The following is a 22,646-nucleotide window of genomic DNA, read 5'->3' as shown; positions in this document are numbered from 1 at the left end:
GTTAAAAGGCGTTTATTTATTTATTTTTTTCTTTTGTGCATCCTTTTGAACGTTTTTGTCTTCTTCATTTTATTTTATATTATCTGATTTATGCTAAAGAACTCAAATAACACAATTATATTACTTTCTTTGATTGAACTTCTAAATATTTCATCCAAAGAAAACAATCTTACATTAGTTATAAAATATATTTATACTAGGGACTTTTAGGGATACTACAGGGATATTTTTGTATCAGGACAATATTTCCACACACATTAAACCGCAATATTTTTTCGCAGTGCCATTTAACCATTAGCATTTTAACTATTTTTGTTTACAAGCTTCCCTTTTGGCGAGGCATCGGAAATGTAAATATATATTTTTAAAATTCATAATAATGAAAAAAACTTAAATTATAAACAGAACAAAAGGTATTCGATCATTTAGCTGACTTTATCAGTGGGGATTTCAGATGTTCTAAGCAGACAGAGACATCTAGTGGACAATAACATTAATGCAGGCATACAAAATTAATAATCATGTAAAAATCAACAGCAAGTTTGTCTGTCAACATACATTGATGACAATAATGATTCGGGCAATTGACTGCAGGTGATTACAATAAAAATTGCAAACACTTTTGGATGACAAGTTTTTAAAATTATATTTTAATATTAGCTATTATTTTAAATAGTAACTAATTTGCATAATTTGAATCTGTACATAAGACATGAACATGAAAACAGTTTCATTTTTTACAAACAAAAGTTTTTAAAGAGTAGATTTTGAGAATCTTTTTAATAAAAGTCTTTTGCACAATAAATATTATACATAATCAGGCATATTGCATATGAACATAACCCTCTGTGATAATCTTCAGTATACAGATTTGAAGTAAACTGAAGTGCTCCTGAAATGGTGATTTATGAATCGGTGTAAATAAAAAAGTACATACTGTAAATAAAAATTACGAACTGAATCTACTGATAAATATCGATAAATACTTTAAAACTGTAGTTTGTATGTTTTTCCTTAAGAGTAAAAAAAACATTCAAAATCTCACAACTAAAAGGTGTATGAAAAAATGCCTGCACTGTCTCACCATAAAGACATGATAATAATTCAACTCTAAACTAAACAATCATTCATGTTGCAATCACAACATGATCCAGCAGATGTCCCAACTCTTCATTTGATTCTTCACATGTCTGTCTCCTTCATGGTTGTCCTTCAAAAAGAGTCACAGCTGGAACAGAAGAATTCATTATAAAAATGTCATTTTGTTGTGTAATTTTCACTTCATCCTTGGTTAAATTAAAAATACGAGCCCAATAAATTATACGAGAGTGCACATAGGCTTACTTGGTGTGCTTCTATGGGATCTCTGTGATGCACGGAACCCCTCTTTACTCAGTCTAGGCACTGGAGGCCTCACAGGACCAGGACGTATCCCTGCATTCCACTGGGACGTCTGGGAAATTCTCTTTATGGAGTCCTTGTCAGCCGGAAGTGCTTCCAAATTCCGTGCTGCCCATTTCGGCCTGTTATGGCTTGGCTTTCCCGCTGTACTGATATCCAGGGATAAAAACATCTGTGGAAAAAATATATACAAATGTTTTCCATATACAGCTATGGGGAAAAATTACACACATTTCTCTGTCTGGATTTATTAGGTATGAGTTTGAGTGAAATGTTAACATTTACCTTTCTTTATAGAGATCTGATCAAATTTATTCCAAATTTCCGATAAAAATCTTGTCATTTAGAGCATTTGACTTTTTGGTAATTGTTTTATTATTGAAAATCATTGTTATTTCACCAAATACAGATGTCTAAACTAGACTGTGCTGTCCAGAAATGAATATACACAGATCTAAACATGCTTGTATACATTTTTACATAGCGACATATGCAGTATGAGGTCAATTTTCTTCCCTCAGCAACACAGTGTTCTCTTTTTTTCTCTGAGGCACCATATTTCCATGATATTCCACATGTAGTCTGTTCAGTATGCGTGATGCCTCTTGGTTATGTCGTCTCTGGAGAATTATTTGCATTCTGCTGTGGCTGCTGCGTGATTTCTATGCGAATCAACAGTGCCGTCACACAACAGTTGTATTGGCTTACCAATGATTTGGCCTTGCGCAGCTTGTATGTTGAGTGAGATGGTGCTTTAATAGTATCTTCTTGCCTTGTCTTTAAGAGCCTGTAGAGATAAAGACAAATTATTTTTTTGTTGGGATTAGGCATGGGACGATAACCGATTTCAAGTAAACAGCGGTTTAGAAAAGTCAAGGTTTTAAAACCGTCAAAATTTTCTGCTATACCGTTCCTAGGCATGTGTAAGATTTTTTATTTACATTTTTTTAGGACAAAAGTACCTTCAGCAGAAAAGATATCCAAAGATGCTGTTTTAAATAGTAAAAAAAATCTGTTTTTGAAACAAATGAAGACAGCAGAAGTCAATTATTCATTTAGCTTGACATGTTTAATGTTCCAAAATAATTTAAATGTTTCTCAAAATAAGATATGTTGTGTTTAAAAGGGAAAAAAGTTTTCCCAGACATTTAAAAATAGATATTTTAGAGCAGTAATCACAATACCGTGATACCTTGATATTTTTATCCAAGGTTATCATACCATCAGAATCTTATACCGGCCGATGCCTAGTTGGCAGTTAAGCTAACAATTTTTAATAGCTTTACAGATCATAAAATGCACAACAATAATGAAGCAAATCTGTTAAATGAGTCACATATAGTTTTTGTGGTTTTATTTTTTATTACTTCTTCCCTAAAAGTACATATCATGTGTATGTTTAACAGTATGGAGTTGATAATAACACACAAAATAACATTTTAAACATTGGAATATAGCTTAAAATAGCTTCAAAAATGTTTTATGCTTAAGAAACATTTATTATTATTATTATTATTATTATTATTATTATTATTATAAATGTTAAAAAACAGTTTTACTGCTTAATTTATTGTTTACATTTTTAAATGACTGGAAATTCTTTCAGTATTCTTTGATGAATAGAAATAAAATAAGATAACAAGATCAAAGCCTTTACTGTCGACTTTAATCGGTTTATTATAATCTAATGCTGGATAAAAATATTAAATTACTTTAAAATGATCTTATAAGAAACAGCAGTCTACCACGTGCATGTGTGCGAAACCAAACAGGTCATAATGATGCACATTCACTTACGCTTTTCTTGCATGTTCACCTGGGTGGAGATTATCCAGATAGTTAAAGCGTATGGTGTCAGTAGGATGCCTGTCTGAGTCTCTCCATGGAGGAAGACCTTTGGCTGATTTCCCCAAGTCATTCCCATTTTTACTCCTCCCATGCAGACCCAAAAGATCCCTGTGACCGGTCAGAGGAAGTGACCCTTCTGTCTCACTGCCAATGACTTTCACATCAGGGACAATGAACTCTTCCTTCACAGGCACCTGGAATACATGAGAGAACACCCAAATGACATTTATTCCCGCATTTCCTCATGCAGAGTTCTCCAAAATCTCTTACCTTAGGCCTGCTAATGTGAAGCTCTTGTACAGTCTCTATGTATTGCCTCTTCCATACGCCTTGCTCAAATGGTGTCGGAGTAAAGGTTATGCACCAGCCGAGTTTCAGACATTTAGGCATCCACAGCTGGTCAAGCTCCGCCAGGTTTTTCCAATGCCAGCTCACCTGCAAACAAAATATCACTATAATCAGAGAATGCACTAATGTCATGGAAACAGTAACATTTCACAGTTCAGAGTCATTGTATTTTATTTATTTTAAGAAAATTATGACTTTTGTTCAACACAGATATATTCTGTTGCAAATAAATATCCTTGTTTCGAAATCTATATTACTCAAATCATATCTTCAGAATTACATTCATAAAAAACCTGTCCTTAGCTATGGCCTTCAATTACAGAATATGGGGAAAAAGGCTTTTAATTACGCAGCACCTTTTGCATGGAATAAACTACAAAGTGGTCGTTTAAAGAGTTGATTTTACTAAATGCTTTTTTAAAAAAAGTATAAATGATTTAGAAATTGAAACACAGGCTTATAGATGTTTTGAATAGTTTGTTTGTCAATGCGTGATTCATGTTAACTGTTAATAGCTTTTTGTTTGTTATCTGTTAGACCCATGTGACACGTATACTGCCTAATCTTGGCCAGGATGCTCTTGTAAAAGAGATTTTTAATCTGGTAAAATCCTGGTAACAGACAACCTGGTAAAATCCTGGTAAAATAAATATAATAATAATAATAATAATAATAATAATAATAAGAAGAAGAAGAAGAAGAAGAAGAAGAAGAAGAAGAAGAAGAAGAAGAAGAAGAAGAAGAAGAAGAAGAAGAAGAAGAAGAAGAAGAAGAAGAAGAAGAAGAAGAAGAAGAAGAAGAAGAAGAAGAAGAAGAAGCTTTTCTTTTGAGCTTATTTATTTATTATTGAATTTTTGAATTTGATAAAACAAAATCCATCAGTTCCTATAGAAACATAATTTTTAACTGTGACAATAATCTTAAATGTTACTTGAGCATCAAATCAGCACATTAGAATTACTGTACTGTTACTGTGGCTGTTGAAGATTTAGCTTATATATTTGCCATAAATGTATTCAAATAGTAAACTGATTTTTTTTTCAAATATTTGAATACAATATTTTAATATAATGTTAATAAATGCATCATAAATGCATCATTTTTCTCCAAAACATTAATAAAACTTAAATGCCAGATTTTTGAAAACTTTAATGAATATGATATGCACATATTATGTATAGAGTTTACGCCTTTTTTATTAATAGCATTACAATATAAACAGAATGCCAATTATGTGGTTTTATTTCTGTAGTTGATTTATAAATGCTGTTTTTTTAGCTTTCTATTTATCAAACAAAACAAGTCAATCAGTTCCTACAGAAACATCATTTTTAACAGACAATAATTTTAAATGTTACTTGAGCAACGAAACTTAAATGTTACAGAATATTTAGCTAATATATTTGCCAAAGATTTACTCAAATAGAAAACAGATATTTTAAAAAAAATATATGGAGACAATATTTTAATATAGTGTTAATACATGCATCATAATCATAATAGACAATATATCAAAAAACATTTACAAAACTTAAATGCCAGATTTTTTTTTTTACATTAGTGTATAAAGTATGCACATATTATGCATAGTGCTTATGCTGTTTTTTATTAGTAGCATTAAAATTTGAATATAATGCCAATAATGTGGTTTTATTTTTGTGGTAGATTTATAAATGTTGTTCTTTTGCGCTGTTTATTTATCAAATAAAACAAAAGTTCATCAGTTCCTACAGAAACATCATTTTTAACAGAGATAATAATGTTACTTGAACATAAAATCAGCATATTTGCTAATATATTTGCATAAATGTATTCAAATTGTAAACTTTTTTTTTTAACAAATATTTGACAGCAGCTAGCTTTCTGTCACTCTTACATGGTCGCCCACTGAAGCATGGCTGCACCCCGTTACCTGGATGGGAAACCACTTGATAAAGCTAGGTTGCTGCTGGAAGTGATAGTGGTTAGTGAGACCAGCATATCGGTGCCCAACCTGCGGTCTGTGTGGGTCCTAATGCCACAATGTATTGATGGGGACTCTATACTGCTCAGTGAGCGCCGTCTTACGTCAAACCGAGGTCCTGACTCTCTGTGGTCATTAAAAATCCCAGGATACCCTTCAAAAAAAGAGTAGGGCAAATTTGCCCACCGGCCTCTGTCCATCATGGCCTAAACACAAGATTAAACACTCTGCCAGTATCTAAAAAAGAATTTAATATTGTTTGTAAGGCCATCTCCTTTTAACTTTGTATACTTTTTAGAAATAATAATAATACATTAATTTTCGTTTGTTCCTCTAGTCCTGATTCTGTTTTTGGATCTATTTGTTTCTCCACTAAAAAAATCATAAAATCAGATCTTTATTTTAAGACCTTGTCATTTCAAATCCTTCTTCTATTTCTTATTGGAACAACCTCTTTGATGATATTAAATGGTCGTATATTTAGTCACTCCCCTAGAATTTCTTTTTTTTAACAGATAAAATTAAAGAAATATCTTAAAAATTATACACAGATTTTATCCAGTTAAACAATTTTTACAAAACTTCAAAAATGACATTAACATGTCTTGCACTTTCTATAAGTTTTCTATTTCATAATTTCTATTTCTTCTTCTGAATCTATTGCTCACTTGTTTTGGGAATGTCCCTTTGTTAAATCTTTGTGGTCTGATGTGTATTCTTTAATTGTCCAAAAGGTTTGTGGTGATTTTTCTTTAATTTCATTTAATTTTTCTGTTGTTTTGGGGTTTTATATTTAAGAAAAACAATTCCTTAAATCAACTTTTTGAATCAACCTCATCTTATTTATTGGAAAGTTTTTTTTTTTTTTACACAAATGCAAATATACTCAATGTAAGCCAATTTTTTTTTTACTTTTTAGAGAATTGGAACTGTATTTAAAAACCATCACAGACTCTCACAACAAGAAAGCAATTAAAACATAAAACATGTGCTTTATTTAATAGTCTGCATTCATTTGTTTGAATTTTGTCATGTGTTCTTATTTTTTTGTTTATTTTTTTCCTCTCTCTCTCTCTCTGTTTTTCTTTTGCTTTACATTTTTTAAATTTATTTTAAAATTGTTACATTTGTCTTGTAATATTAATATTGTAAAATGTAATATTTGTATTGCTTGTACTATACTTCTATCAGTTTTGTATTTTTCTATTTGTTGTAATGGCCTGTTGTTTTTGCAAAAAATAAAAAATAAAAAAATAAAAAAATCATGGCCTTTACACTGGTGGTGAATAAACAGATTCCCAAATGTGTAAAGCGTTTTGAGTGTCCCGTAAAGCTCTATATAAATGTAAGAAATTATTCATTATCTGAATAAAATTTTTTGTATAGTGTTAATAAATGCCTTATAAACATAATAGGCATTTTTCTTAAACATTTCTCATACAGTAGTGTATACAGTATGCACATAATATGTATAGTGTTTATGCAGTTTTATTTTTTATTAGTAGCATTAAAATGTTGGTAGCATTAAATAATGTGATTTTATTTCTGTGGTAGATTTACTTACCTGAGCGCATCTGCAGAGACTCCTGGGGTCTAGATATGAAAATATATATAGAGAAATGACCCTGGGAAGGACCGTGGTGAAATCGAGGGTTTCTTCTGGTACCCAGCTGCTCAGAGTCTGTCTGAGATGTTTCAGCTGGCCAGCAGAACATCTGGAGAAAAAATCTTGTAGCACCTGCTTCCGCTGACTATCCGTCCATTTCTCAAACTGAGTCAAACAAGCAAAGAAACTGAGCATAAATAAGCTGAGCAAACTTGTGTGGTGTTCAAATGGCATTTTGTACAGTAAAGTGCATGTCTTACCCACTTTCCAAGTAGATTTTTTCTCTCTTCAAAAACCTACACAAAAGTTTTACATAATATGCCTTCAGTCTGAAGCATTCTGTGCTATATCACTATATCAATGTTACTGGAGCTGCATATACAGCCAACATATTGATGCTGTATTCCTAATGGTAAATAAAGATAATAAAATATTGTTTGTCTGGTGTACGTACATGAGCATTGGAGAGCTGGTGATTTAGAGGTGTCCAGGTACTCAGTTTAGTCTGCATTTTTGTGCTGGGTGCTTTAGGCATCTTTTCTCATTGAAGTTCAGACGTTTGAGGATCAGTTCCATTCAGTTATTCCTCCGTAAATCTGATTTCAGACACAACATCAGAATCACGTAAGCAAAATAGCATGATGTTAAGGTAAACAAATGTGCTGTGATTTTTCACACTGGCAGCAATGAAATATGTCATAGTACAATGCATTAGGTGAAAAAAAGAATTATTAAATTATTAAAGAGCATTTTAAAATATGCATTTATTTAACCAAGATATACATGAATTTTAATTGCACTTATTTTATTAGGTATCAAATCATCACATTAACACAGTTATGATAAAGAAAACAAGTACATAAAATAAAATGACGTTTATTTCAGTTGTTTTTAAGGCATTATATATGTTTTTTGTGTACTGGTGGGTTCAAATATAATTTAAATTCATTTATAAAATGGACAAGTCTGGATTGCAAAGACTTTTTATCTGAATATTTATTTTTCTAGAAATTTAGGCAATAACTGAACAATTCTTAACTTTTCAAAATGTCATTCTGAAGACAAAAAGCCACCTCAAAATACACAAATATCTTATTTTTATATTGTTTAGTACGTGCTAATGCTACACTACTATCAGAGTGGGATTTTTTTATTAAAACAACCGCAAATATACTAAAATTTAAACAAGACATCCAAAAATACAAATGTAACTAATAACATAAAATAAACAAAAATATAAATTACGTAAAATGAATAAAAGGACAGCCTCATCATAGAAACCTTTACAATAATATTATGATTTAACCTACCCAATTGACAGCAAGTTTACTATTCAATTAACTTCAGCTTCTTTGCAACTACAATTGTATCTTGACATTTACTTTACAATTATTTGCTATTAATATATTTGAGTGAGTCTATATACAAATGAAAATCTATAATAGAAACCTTTAAAAAAGGTTTAGAGTTATTCAATCTACATTTATGAATATGAAATTTACCAAATATAATCTAGAGATAAATTGTTTGAGATGAAATAAAATATAACTTATTTGAGGGTCAAATTACATCTAAAACCTGTTTTTTTTTTTTGGAGGGGGGGGAATTCATAAAAAATATGAATCAAAGACTCTGAACGAGCACTTTTTATCAGTCATCAGAGTGTGAATATGCGATGATGTAATTACGACATGACGTAAAAGAATAAATGAATCTTCAAAAGCCGACTCTTCCAAATCATCTGCCCAAAAGAACCGAATCCCGAAAAAGACTCGGACTTCCCACCACAACACACCGCCCCTCATTCCAGGCAACCACAAATCAACAGCGCCAACTTCATTTCATTATAGTGCTGACGCTCGTCGCTCACAGCGCGACTGCATTAATGATATCTGTAGAGAAACCCAAGCCATCCCGTTTGCTTACAGAATGTGTTTTTCCACGCTTATTCGTGTGACGTAATACGATTTAGTACGCTTTTATATTGAGCGAGTCAAATGCGCGCGCCCGTACAAATCCACAAAACCTGCAGAAAGAAAACTGCGGTCAAGCCAGCCGCGGTTCGGAAAAACACAGTCAAGCCAGCCGCGCTTTATATTTCGGTGCGCGCGTATTATTATCATTACGGTAACGTCAGCAGCCACACAGAGAGCGCTCCACAGAGCACCCATTTCGCCCAGAACAGAGAGATAACAACGAAATATAAGTTTATCCCCCTTTCGTCCCACGTATGCTTTATTAAACAATTTATTAGGTTTTTTGACTGTTGTTATTTTAAGAAATTGGTTTCTGGGCTTACCTTTAATTTCCTCAAGTTTATCTTTTTGCTTCAAATGATTTTATAGCAGATCAAACGGACAGAATAAATATACGATTTCTAAATACACAGAATGCGTTTCTACTTCTCCTAGCCAACTACAGTACATTGCAAATAAGGTTAAATGCAATTTTATACAACGTGGCTAACCTCAGAAAGTGAAAACAATCATAAAGTAGTCCAACAAAACATTGTTTGAATTACAAATATATGTTTATTTCATTTAAAGGGGATTTAAAAGGTTATGCTTCTTTCAGTATATGGGATAAGGGGCATTATTACACTTTAGATGACTGTAAAGACCTTATTATTTGTTATAAGTAGAATAGAACAACAAGATCTGATGCAGGAAGTCAAATACTAAGCATACATCATATGAAGCCTGTTTTACTGCAGCATTTTGGAGAAATGTACCATTAACACACTTTAAAGTGCTATAAAGAAATAAGTAGAAAAAAAACAAAGTTTGGTTCTGATACAGGATGTACATGCATACCTCATGTAAAAGACCTCATTTAGGTGAGCAGAAGAAAACAATGAACAGGACATCCAATATTATATGCATACCTCATAATAACTTACTGCAGCATTTTGGAGAAATGTGCTATTAATGAGCTATAAAGTCTTTAAAGTGCTATGAATACATTGTTTGACATAAGCTAAATAAAAGACTGATCTGGTTTAATACTGGATGTCCCATGCTATATGCATATATACTACATCTGAATACTTTTTACTTCAGCAATTTGGACAAAAAATTGCTCATTTAAAATATGTAGAAAAAAACAATAGTCAGGTCTGATACAGGACATCACATTCTAAACTTCAAATAAAGACTTGTTACTGCAATGTTTTGGAGAAATTGGGTATTAACATTACTCAGTGTTATAAAGACCCAATTTCCAATAAGTAGACAAAAACAATGATCAGTTCCTGTACAGAACATCCCATGCTATATGTGTACTTCATATGAAATCTTTTTACTGCACTGTTTTGGAGAAACGGGGTAATAACCTAATAAAAAGTGCTATGAAGACTACATTTCAAATAAGTAGGAAAAAACAATGGTCAGTTCTTATACAGGACATACCATACTATATCTGTACTACACAAGAAAACTTTTAACTACAGAGTTTTGGAGGAACAGGGTATTAACATATTTTAAAGTGCTATAAAAAACCCAATTCAAATAAGTAGAAAAAAACAATGGTCAGATCTTATACAGGACATCCTAATCTATGTGTGTACTTCACATAAAAGCTTTTTACTGCAGCATTTTAAAGAAACGGGGTATTAACATAACATAAAGTACTATAAAGAGTTTATTTTAAATAAGTAGAAAAAAACAATGGTCAGTTCTTATACAGGACATTTCATACTATATGTGTACTTCACATTTAATCTTCTTACTGCACTGTTTAAGAGAAATTGTATATTAATATGATTTAAAGTGTTATAAGGACCCTATTTCTAATAAGTAGAAAAAAACAATGGTCAGTTCTTATATAGGACATCCCATAATCTATGTGTACTTCACTTGAAACCTATTTACTGCAGCATTTTAGAGAAATGGGGTATTACATAAAATAAAGTGCTAGAAAGACCCCATTTCAAATAAGTAGAAAAAAACAATGGTCAGTTCTTATACAGGACATCCCATACTATATATGTACTTCACATGAAACCTTTTTACTGCATCATTTTAAAGAGACAGGGTATTAACATAATATAAAATACTATAAAGACCGCATTTTAAATAAGTAGAAAAAAACAATGGTCAGTTCTTATACAGGACATCCCATACTATATATGTACTTCACATGAAACCTTTTTACTGCATCATTTTAAAGAGACAGGGTATTAACATGATATAAAATACTATAAAGACCCCAATTTAAATAAGTAGAAAAAAACAATGGTCAGTTCTTATATAGGACATCCCATACTATATCTGTACTTCACATGAAACCTTTTTACTGCAGCATTTTTCAGACATGGCGTATTAACATAATATAAAGTGCTATAAAGACCCCATTTCTAATAAGTAGAAAAAAACAATAGTCAGTTCTTATACAGGACATCTCATACTATATATGTACTTCACATGAAACCTTTTTACTGCAGCATTTTAAAGAGACGGGGTATTAACATAATATAAAATAATATAAAGACCCCATTTTGAATAAGTAGAAAAAAACAATGGTCAGTTCTTATACAGGACATCCCATACTATGTGTGAACTTCACATGAAACCTTATTACTGCAGTGTTTTGGAGAAATTGTATATTATTATATTTCAAAGTGTTATAAAGACCCCAATTTAAATAAGTAGAAAAAAACAATGGTCAGTTCTTATACAGGACATCCCATACTATATATGTACTTCACATAAAACCTTTTTAGTGCAGCATTTTAAAGAGACGGGGTATTAACATGATATAAAATACTATAAAGACCGCATTTTAAATAAGTAGAAAAAAACAATGGTCAGTTCTTACACAGGATATCCCATACTATGTGTGGACTTCACATGAAACCTTATTACTGCAGTGTTTTGGAGAAATTGTATAATATTATATTTCAAAGTGTTATAAAGACCCCAATTTAAATAAGTAGAAAAAACAATGGTCAGTTATTATACACGACATCCCAAACTATATCTCTACTTTACATGAAACCTATTTACAGCAGCATTTTAGAAAAATGGGGTATTAACATAAAATAAAGTGCTATAAAGACCCCATTTCAAATAAGTAGAAAAAAACAATGGTCAGTTCTTATACAGGACATCCCATACTATATATGTACTTCACATGAAACCTTTTTACTGCAGCATTTTAAAGAGAAGGGGTATTAACATAATATAAAATGCTATAAAGACCGCATTTTAAATAAGTAGAAAAAAACAATGGTCAGTTCTTTTACAGGACATCCCATACTATATATGTACTTCACATGAAACCTTTTTACTGCAGCATTTTAAAGAGACGGGGTAATAACAACATATAAGATACTATAAAGACCGCATTTTAAATAAGTAGAAAAAAATAATGGTCAGTTCTTACACAGGACATCCCATACTATGTGTGGACTTCACATAAAACCTTATTACTGCAGTGTTTTGGAGAAATTGTATAATATTATATTTCAAAGTGTTATAAAGACCCCAATTTAAATAAGTAGAAAAAAACAATGGTCAGTTATTATACACGACATCCCATACTATATCTCTACTTCACATGAAACCTATTTACTGCAGCATTTTAGAGAAATGGGGTATTAACATAAAATAAAGTGCTATAAAGTCCCCATTTCAAATAAGTAGAAAAAAACAATGGTCAGATCTTATACAGGACATCCCATACTATATATGTACTTCACATGAAACCTTTTTACTGCAGCATTTTAAAGAGAAGGGGTATTAACATAATATAAAATACTATAAAGACCGCATTTTAAATAAGTAGAAAAAAACAATGGTCAGTTCTTTTACAGGACATCCCATACTATATATGTACTTCACATGAAACCTTTTTACTGCAGCATTTTAAAGAGACGGGGTAATAACAACATATAAGATACTATAAAGACCGCATTTTAAATAAGTAGAAAAAAATAATGGTCAGTTCTTACACAGGACATCCCATACTATGTGTGGACTTCACATGAAACCTTATTACTGCAGTGTTTTGGAGAAATTGATAATATTATATTTCAAAGTGTTATAAAGACCCCAATTTAAATAAGTAGAAAAAAACAATGGTCAATTATTATACACGACATCCCATACTATATCTCTACTTCACATGAAACCTATTTACTGCAGCATTTTAGAGAAATGGGGTATTAACATAAAATAAAGTGCTATAAAGTCCCCATTTCAAATAAGTAGAAAAAAACAATGGTCAGATCTTATACAGGGCATCCCATACTATATATGTACTTCACATGAAACCTTTTTACTGCAGCATTTTAAAGAGAAGGGGTATTAACATAATATAAAATACTATAAAGACCGCATTTTAAATAAGTAGAAAAAAACAATGGTCAGTTCTTATACAGGACATCCCATACTATATATGTACTTCACATGAAACCTTTTTACTGCAGCATTTTAAAGAGAAGGGGTATTAACATAATATAAAATACTATAAAGACCGCATTTTAAATAAGTAGAAAAAAACAATGGTCAGTTCTTATACAGGACATCCCATACTATATATGTACTTCACATGAAACCTTTTTACTGCAGCATTTTAAAGAGACGGGGTATTAACATAATATAAGATACTATAAAGACCGCATTTTAAATAAGTAGAAAAAAACAATGGTCAGTTCTTACACAGGACATCCCATACTATGTGTGGACTTCACATGAAACCTTATTACTGCAGTGTTTCGGAGAAATTGTATAATATTATATTTCAAAGTGTTATAAAGACCCCAATTTAAATAGGTAGAAAAAAACAATGGTCAGTTATTATACACGACATCCCATACTATATCTGTACTTTACATGAAACCTATTTACTGCAGCATTTTAGAGAAATGGGGTATTAACATAATATAAAGTGCTATAAAGACCCCATTTCAAATAAGTAGAAAAAAAACAATGGTCAGTTTTTGTACAAGACATTCCATATTATGTGTGTACATCACATGAAACATTCTTACTGAACTGTTTTGGAGAAATTAGGTATTAATATAACAAAGTTGTATAAAAACCCCATTTCAAATAAGTAGAAAAAACAAGGGTCAGATCTTATACAGGACATGCTAATCTATGTGTGTACTTCACATGAAACCTTTTTACTGCAGCATTTTAAAGAAACGGGATATTAACATAATATAAAGTACTATGAAGACCGCATTTTAAATAAGAAGGAAAAAAACAATTGTCAGTTGTTATACAGGACATCCCATACTATATGTGTATTTCACATGAAAACTTCTTACTGCAGCATTTTGGAGAAGCGGGGTATTAACATCATAATATAAAGTGATATAAAAACCCCATTTCAAATAAGTAGAAAAAACAATTATCAGTTGTTATACAGGACATCCTATACTATATGTGTACTTCACATGAAAACTTCTTACTGCACTGTTTTGGAGAAGCGGGGTATTAACATCATAATATAAAGTGATATAAAAACCCCGTTTCAAATAAGTAGAAAAAACAATTGTCAGTTGTTATACAGGACATCCCAGACTATATGTGTACTTCACATGAAACATTTTTACTGCAGCATTTTGGAGAAACAGGGTATTGCATAGAAAAAGTACTATAAATACCCCCTTTCAAATAAGTAGAAAAAAACAATGGTCAGATCTTATACAGGACATCCTAATCTATGTGTATACGTCACATAAAAGCTTTTTACTGCAGCATTTTTCAGACATGGCGTATTAACATAATATAAAGTGCTATAAAGACCCCATTTCTAATAAGTTTAAAAAAACAATAGTCAGTTCTTATACAGGACATCCCATACTATATATGTACTTCACATGAAACCTTTTTACTGCAGCATTTTAAAGAGACGGGGTATTAACATAATATAAAATATTATAAAGACCCCAATTTTAATAAGTAGAAAAAAAATAATGGTCAGTTCTTATACAGGACATCCCATACTATGTGTGAACTTCACATGAAACCCTATTACAGCAGTGTTTTGGAGAAACTGTATATTATTATATTTCAAAGTGTTATAAAGACCCCAATTTAAATAAGTAGAAAAAAAACAATGGTCAGTTCTTATACAGGACATCCCATACTATATATGTACTTCACATGAAACCTTTTTACTGCAGCATTTTAAAGAGACGGGGTATTAACATAATATAAAATACTATAAAGACCGCATTTTAAATAAGTAGAAAAAAAACAATGGTCAGTTCTTATACAGGACATCCCATACTATATGTGAATTTCACATTAAATCTTTTTTACTGCAGCATTTTGTAGTATTAGGTTACTAATGTAATTCAAAATGTTATAAAGACCCCATATCAAATAAGTAGAAAAAAACAATGGTCAGTTCTTATACAGGACATCCCATACTATATCTCTACTTCACATGAAACCTATTTACTGCAGCATTTTAGAGAAATGGGATATTAACATAAAATAAAGTCCTATAAAGACCCCATTTCAAATAAGTAGAAAAAAACAATGGTCAGTTCTTATACAGGACATCCCATACTATATATGTACTTCACATGAAACCTTTTTACTGCAGCATTTTAAAGAGAAGGGGTATTAACATAATATAAAATACTATAAAGACCGCATTTTAAATAAGTAGAAAAAAACAATGGTCAGTTCTTATACAGGACATCCCATACTATATATGTACTTCACATGAAACCTTTTTACAGCAGCATTTTAAAGAGACGGGGTATTAACATAATATAAAATACTATAAAGACCGCATTTTAAATAAGTAGAAAAAAACAATGGTCAGTTCTTATACAGGACATCCCATACTATGTGTGAACTTCACATGAAACCTTATTACTGCAGTGTTTTGGAGAAATTGTATATTATTATATTTCAAAGTGTTATAAAGACCCCAATTTAAATAAGTAGCAAAAAAACAATGGTCAGTTCTTATATAGGACATCCCATACTCTATGTGTACTTCACATGAAACCTTTTTACTGCAGCATTTTAAAGAGACGGGGTATTAACTTAATATAAAATACTATAAAGACCGCATTTTAAATAAGTAGAAAAAAACAATGGTCAGTTCTTACACAGGACATCCCATACTATATCTGTACTTCACATGAAACCTATTTACTGCAGCATTTTAGAGAAATGGGGTATTAACATAATATAAAGTGCTATAAAGACCCCATTTCAAATAAGTAGAAAAAAACAATGGTCAGTTTTTGTACAAGACATTCCATATTTTGTGTGTACATCACATGAAACATTCCTACTGCACTGTTTTGGAGAAATGAGGTATTAACATAACATAAAGTTGTATAAAAACCCCATTTCAAATAAGTAGAAAAAAATAATGGTCAGATCTTATACAGGACATGCTAATCTATGTGTGTACTTCACATGAAACCTTTTTACTGAAGCATTTTAAAGAAACGGGATATTAACATAATATAAAGTGCTATAAAGACCCCATTTCAAATAAGTAGAAAAAGACAATGGTCAGTTCTTATACATGACATACCATACTATATATGTACTTCACATGAAACCTTTTTACTGCAGCATTTTGGAGAAACGAAGTATTAAGCCAATATAAAGTGCTATAAAGACCCTATTTCAAATAAGTAGAAAAAAACAATGGTCAGTTCTTATACAGGACATACCATACTATATGTGTACTTCACATGAAACCTTTTTACTGCAGCATTTTGGAGAAACGGGGTATTAACATAATATAAAGTGCTATAAAGACCCCATTTCAAATAAGTAGAAAAAAACAATGGTCAGTTCTTATACAGGACATCCCATACTATATGTGCACTTCACATGAAACATTTTTACTGCAGCGTTTTTGGGAAACAGGGTATTAACGTATGATAAAGTGCTATAAAGAGCCCATTTCCAATAAGTAAAAAAAAAACAATGGTCAGTTCTTATACAGGACATCCCATACTAAATGTGAATTTTACATTAAATCTTTTTTACTGCAGCATTTTGTAGTATTAGGTTACTAATATAATTCAAAATGTTATAAAGACCACATATCAAATAAGTAGAAAAAAACAATGGTCAGTTCTTATACAGGACGTCCCATACTATATCTGTACTTCACATGAAACCTTTTTACTGCAGCATTTTGGAGAAAGGGGGTATTAACATAATATAAAGTGCTACAAAGACCCCATTTCAAATAAGCAGAAAAAGACAATGGTCAGTTCTTATACATGACATCCCATACTACATATGTACTTCACATGAAACCTTTTTACTGCAGCATTTTGAAGAAACGGGGTATTAAGCTAATATCAAGTGCTATAAAGACCCCAATTTAAATAAGTAGAAAAAAACAATGGTCAGTTCTTATACAGGACATCCCATACTATATGTGGTCTTCACATGAAACCTTTTTACTGCAGCATTTTAAAGAAACTGGGTATTAACATATTTTATAGTGCTATTAAGAGCCCATTTCCAATAAGTAAAAAAAAACAATGGTCAGTTCTTATACAGGACATCCCATACTAAATGTGAATTTCACCATAAATCTTTTTTACTGCAGCATTTTGTAGTATTAGGTTCCTAATATAATTCAAAATGTTATAAAGACCCCATATCAAATAAGTAGAAAAAAACAATGGTCAGTTCTTATACAGGACGTCCCATACTATATCTGTACTTCACATGAAACCTTTTTACTGCAGCATTTTGGAGAAAGGGGGTATTAACAATATAAAGTGCTATAAAGACCCCATTTCAAATAAGCAGAAAAAGACAATGGTCAGTTCTTATACAGGACATGCCATACTACATATGTACTTCACATGAAACCTTTTTACTGCAGCATTTTGAAGAAACGGGGTATTAAGCTAATATCAAGTGCTATAAAGACCCCTTTTCAAATAAGTAGAAAAAAACAATGGTCAGTTCTTATACAGGACATCCCATACTATATGTGGTCTTCACATGAAACCTTTTTACTGCAGCATTTTAAAGAAACTGGGTATTAACATATTTTATAGTGCTATTAAGAGCCCATTTCCAATAAGTAGAAAAAAACAATGGTCAGTTCTTAAACAGCACGTCCTATACTATGTGCACTTGACATGAAACCTTTTTACTGCAGAGTTTTGGAGAAATTGGGTATTAAAATATTATAAAGTGCTATAAAGACTGCATTTCAAATAATTAGAAAAAAAAAACAGTGGTCAGTTCTTATTCAGGACATGCCATACTATGTGTGTACTTGACCTGAAACCTTTTTACTCCAGTGTTTTGGAAAAATTAGGTATTAACATATTATAAAGTGTTATAAAGACCCCAATTCAAATAAGTTGAAAAAAAACAATGTCAGTTCTTATACATGACATCCCATACTATATCTGTACTTCACATGGAACCTTTTTACTGAACAATTGGGTATTATTATAATTCAAAATGTTATAAAGACCCCATTTCCAAAAAGTATAAAAAAAACAATGATTAGTTATTGTACAGGACTTCACATACTAACATTTTTTATTCACATAAAAACCTTATTACAGCAGGGTTTTTGAGAAATGAGGTTTAACATAATTTAAAGTGTTTCAAAGACCCAATTTCTTGTAAGTAGAAGAAAACAATGGTCAGCTCTTATGCAGGACATCCTATATTATAAGCGTACTTCACATGAACACTTGTTACTTCAGTTTTTTGGAGAATTGGGACATTATTACTTTTCAGATTGATATAAACACCCAATTTCTAATAAGTACATAAAATCATCAGTTCTTGTACATATGAAGACTTCTTACTGCAGCAAGTTCTATAATGACCCAATTTCTACTAAGTAGAAGAAAACATTGATCAGTCGTACAGGACATGCAATGCTATATGCATATCTCAGACGAAGACTTGTTACTGCATCGTTTTGGAGAATTGGGACATTGTTACCTTTTAGATTGCTACAAACACCTCATTTTTAATAAGTAGAAAAAAGAACAGTCATTTCTTTTACAGGACATCACATACTATATGCATACCTCATAGGAAGACTTGTTACTGCAGTGATCTGGATTAATGGGGCGTTACTACTCTTCAGATGACTATAAAGTGTCCATTTCGAATGAGTAGAATAAAATAATGGTCAGTTTTGATACAGGACGAATGTGTCAAGGACAGACAGCACAACACAGTTTTCCACAACTCCAAATGTGTCAGGGATACACAAAATTGCAGTTTCCTTCCTGCTGAGGAACTATATTTATTGACCTCCATAGTAATTGTTTTTTTTTCTAAAGTGGAAGTCAATGGTTACCAGTTTTCAAGTTCATTCTAAATATCTTTTGTGTTCAACCAAAAGAAGGAACTAATAAATGTTTGTAACCATTTGATTGCCAGTGCATAGTGCGTTCATTTTCACTTTTGGGTAAACTATCTCTATGAAATTAACCAAACATATTTGTTTTGTCTTTGTCTTTGTACCCTACATTTGGAGCAGCACCACTCATCATCCCCAATAATATCATTTTGTTATAATGGTACAATAATAGCTTGAGACAGTTGGGATGATACCATCAACCTAACTGACCACTGAATTGTCCATTGAAGAACTGACCGTTTTTTTTTTTTTACTTATTAGAAATGGGGTCTTGATAGCCATCTAAAAGGTAATTATGTCCCTTTTCTCTAAAACGCTGCCGTAAGAAGTCTTCATATGAGGTACGCCTTTAGTATGGGAGGTCCTTTTTAAGAACAGACCATTGTTTTCTTCTACCTATTAGACATTGGGTCTTTATGACACTTTGAATGTTATTATTCCTCCATTTCTCCAAAATGCTGCAGTGACAAGGTTTCATGTAAAGTATGCATATATTATGGAATGTCATGAATGTGAACTGCCCATTGTTTTCTTCTACTTATTAGACATTGGGTATTTAAAGCACTTTATATAATGTTTATGCCCAAATTCTCCAAAACACTGCAGTAACAAGTCTTCATCTGATAAATACATGTAGTTTGGGATGTCCTGTACAAGAACTGACTGTTGATTTTTTCTACTTATTAGAAATTAGGTCTTTTTAGTACTTTAAGTTGATACCTATTTCACCAAAATGCCGCAGTAGGATGGTTTCATGTAAATTATGCATACAGTGAGGGACGTCCTGTACAAAAACATAAAGCACTTTATATTATGTTAATGCCCCAATTCTCCAAAAAGTGGCAGTAAGAAGGTTTCATATTAGGTATGCATACAGTATGGGATGTCCTCTACGAGTATTCAGCAATAGGAAGAGCTGAGCATTGTTATTTTTTTCTACTTTTTAGAAAGGGGGTCTTTAAAGCAATTTATAAGTTTAATACCCAATTTCTCGAAAATGGTGCAGTAATAAGTTTTCACATGAAGTATGCATAAAGTATAGGACATCCTGTATGACAACTGACTATTGTTTTTTCTACTTATTAGTAATGAGGTCTTTATAGTACTTCATATTATGTTAGTGCCCCATTTCTCTAAAAAGTAGTAGTAAGAAGGCTTTATATGATGTATGCAAATTTTATGAGATGTCCTCTACAAAAACTGACTATTTTTGTATTCTACTTCTAAAAAATGGGGTCTTTAAAACACTTGAATTTTGTTATTTCCCAATTTCTCCAAAATTATTTGGTGAGAAGTCTTCACATGAAGTATGTGTATAGTATAGGATGCCCTGTATAAAAACTGACAATTGTTTTCTTCAACTTATTAGAAATGGGGTGTTTATAGCACTTTGTAATATGTTAATATCCCATTTCTCGAAAATGCTGCAGTAAGAATGATCCATGTGAAGTACGCATATAGTATGGGATGTCCTATATAAGAACTGACCAATGTTTTTTTCTACTTATTTGACATGCGGTCTTTGTAGCACTTTATAATAGGTTAATACCCCATTTCTTCAAAATGCTGCAATAAAAAGGTTTCATGTGAAGTACACACATAACATGGGATGTCCTATATATGAACTGACCATTGTTTTTTCTACTTATTTGAAATGGGGTCTTTATAGCACTTTGTAATATGTTAATACCCTGTTTCTCCAAAACACTGAAGTAAAAAGGCTTTATGTGAAGTACACATATAGTATGGAATATCCTGTATAAGAACTGACTATTGTTGTCTTCTACTTATTTAAACTGTGGTCTTTATAGCACTTTATAATGGGTTAATACCCCATTTCTCGAAAATGCTGCAGTAAAAAGGTTTCATGTGAAGTACATATATAGTTACATATATAGTATTGGATGTCCTATATAAGAATCAACCATTATTTTTTTCTACTTATTTAAAATGCGGTCTTTATAGTACTTTATATTATGTTAATACCCCGTTTCTTTAAAATGCTGCAGTAAAAAGATTGTATGTGAAGTACACACATAGTATGGGATGTCCTGTATGAGAACTGACAATTGTTTTTTTCTACTTGAAATGCGGTCTTTATAGCACTTTATATTAGATCTATACCCCATTTCCCCAAAGCAGTGCAGTTAGAAGGTTTAGTGTGAAGTACACATATAGTATAGGATGTCCTGTATAAGAATTGACCATTGTTTTTTCTACTTATTTGAATAGAGGTTTTTATAGCACTTTATAATAGGTTAATACCCCTGTTTCTTTAAAATGCTGCAGTAAAAAGTTTTCATGTGAAGTACACACATAGATTAGGATGTCCTATATAAGAACTGGCCATTGTTTTTTTCTACTTATTTGAAATGGGGTGTTTATAGTACTTTATATTATGTTAATAGCCAGTTTCTTTAAATTGCTGCTGTAAAAAGGATTCATGTGAAGTACATAAATAGTATGGGATGTCCTGTAAAAAAACTGACCATTGTTTTTTCTACTTATTTTTAATGAGGTTTTTATATCATTTTATATTATGTTAATACCCCATTTCTTTAAAATGCTGCAGTAAAAAGGTTCATGTGAAGTACACATGTACTATGAAATGTCCTGTACAAGAACTGACCAATGTTTTTTTCTACTTATTTAAAATGCTGTGTTTATATTATGTTAATACCCAATTTCTTTAAAATGCTGGAGTAAAAAGGTTTTATGTGAAGTAGATATATAGTATGGGATGTCCTGTATAAGAACTGACCATTGTTTTTTCTACTTATTTGAAATGGGGTTTTTATATCACTTTATATTATTATGTTAATACCCCGCTTCTCCAAAACAGTGCAGTAAGAAGTTTTCATGTGAAGTACACATATAGTATGGGATGTCCTGTATAACAACTGACAATTGTTTTTTTCTACTTATTTGAAATAGGGTCTTTATAGCACTTTATATTGGCTTAATACCTCGTTTCTCCAAAATGCTGCAGTAAAAAGTTTTCATGTGAAGTACACATATAGTATGGGATGTCCTGTATAACAACTGACAATTGTTTTTTTCTACTTATTTGAAATAGGGTCTTTATAGCACTTTATATTGGCTTAATACCTCGTTTCTCCAAAATGCTGC

General features: G+C 31.3%; 3 protein-coding genes across 4 annotated transcripts in view; 1 reads left to right on the top strand and 2 right to left on the bottom strand.

The window, feature by feature from the left end:
• fam49a (family with sequence similarity 49 member A) overlaps positions 1 to 22,646 on the bottom strand; it is a 113,374-nt gene that overhangs the window by 47,123 nt on the left and 43,605 nt on the right. The window lies entirely within an intron of this gene.
• Positions 762 to 7,762, bottom strand: fbxo16 (F-box protein 16; the record flags this gene model as incomplete). Its single annotated transcript, NM_001017680.3, is given in 8 exon segments — positions 762 to 1,228; positions 1,345 to 1,573; positions 2,110 to 2,188; positions 3,199 to 3,443; positions 3,520 to 3,684; positions 7,125 to 7,331; positions 7,427 to 7,462; positions 7,621 to 7,762. Coding segments are annotated over 8 exon segments (1,071 nt in total). The 3' UTR covers positions 762 to 1,199.
• The window catches only part of fzd3a (frizzled class receptor 3a), a 56,448-nt gene continuing 42,814 nt past the window's right edge, over positions 9,013 to 22,646 (top strand). Inside the window, 1 exon segment of the mRNA NM_001042761.2 lies at positions 9,013 to 9,205. The gene's annotated coding sequence lies outside the window, so the exon portion shown is untranslated.

Source organism: Danio rerio, chromosome 20, assembly GCF_052040795.2.
Source record: "Danio rerio strain M-AB ecotype USA chromosome 20, GRCz13ab, whole genome shotgun sequence".
Lineage (NCBI taxonomy): Eukaryota > Metazoa > Chordata > Actinopteri > Cypriniformes > Danionidae > Danio > Danio rerio.
Note: the sequence above shows the minus strand (reverse complement) of the source record. Positions and strands in the feature narration are given on the sequence as shown.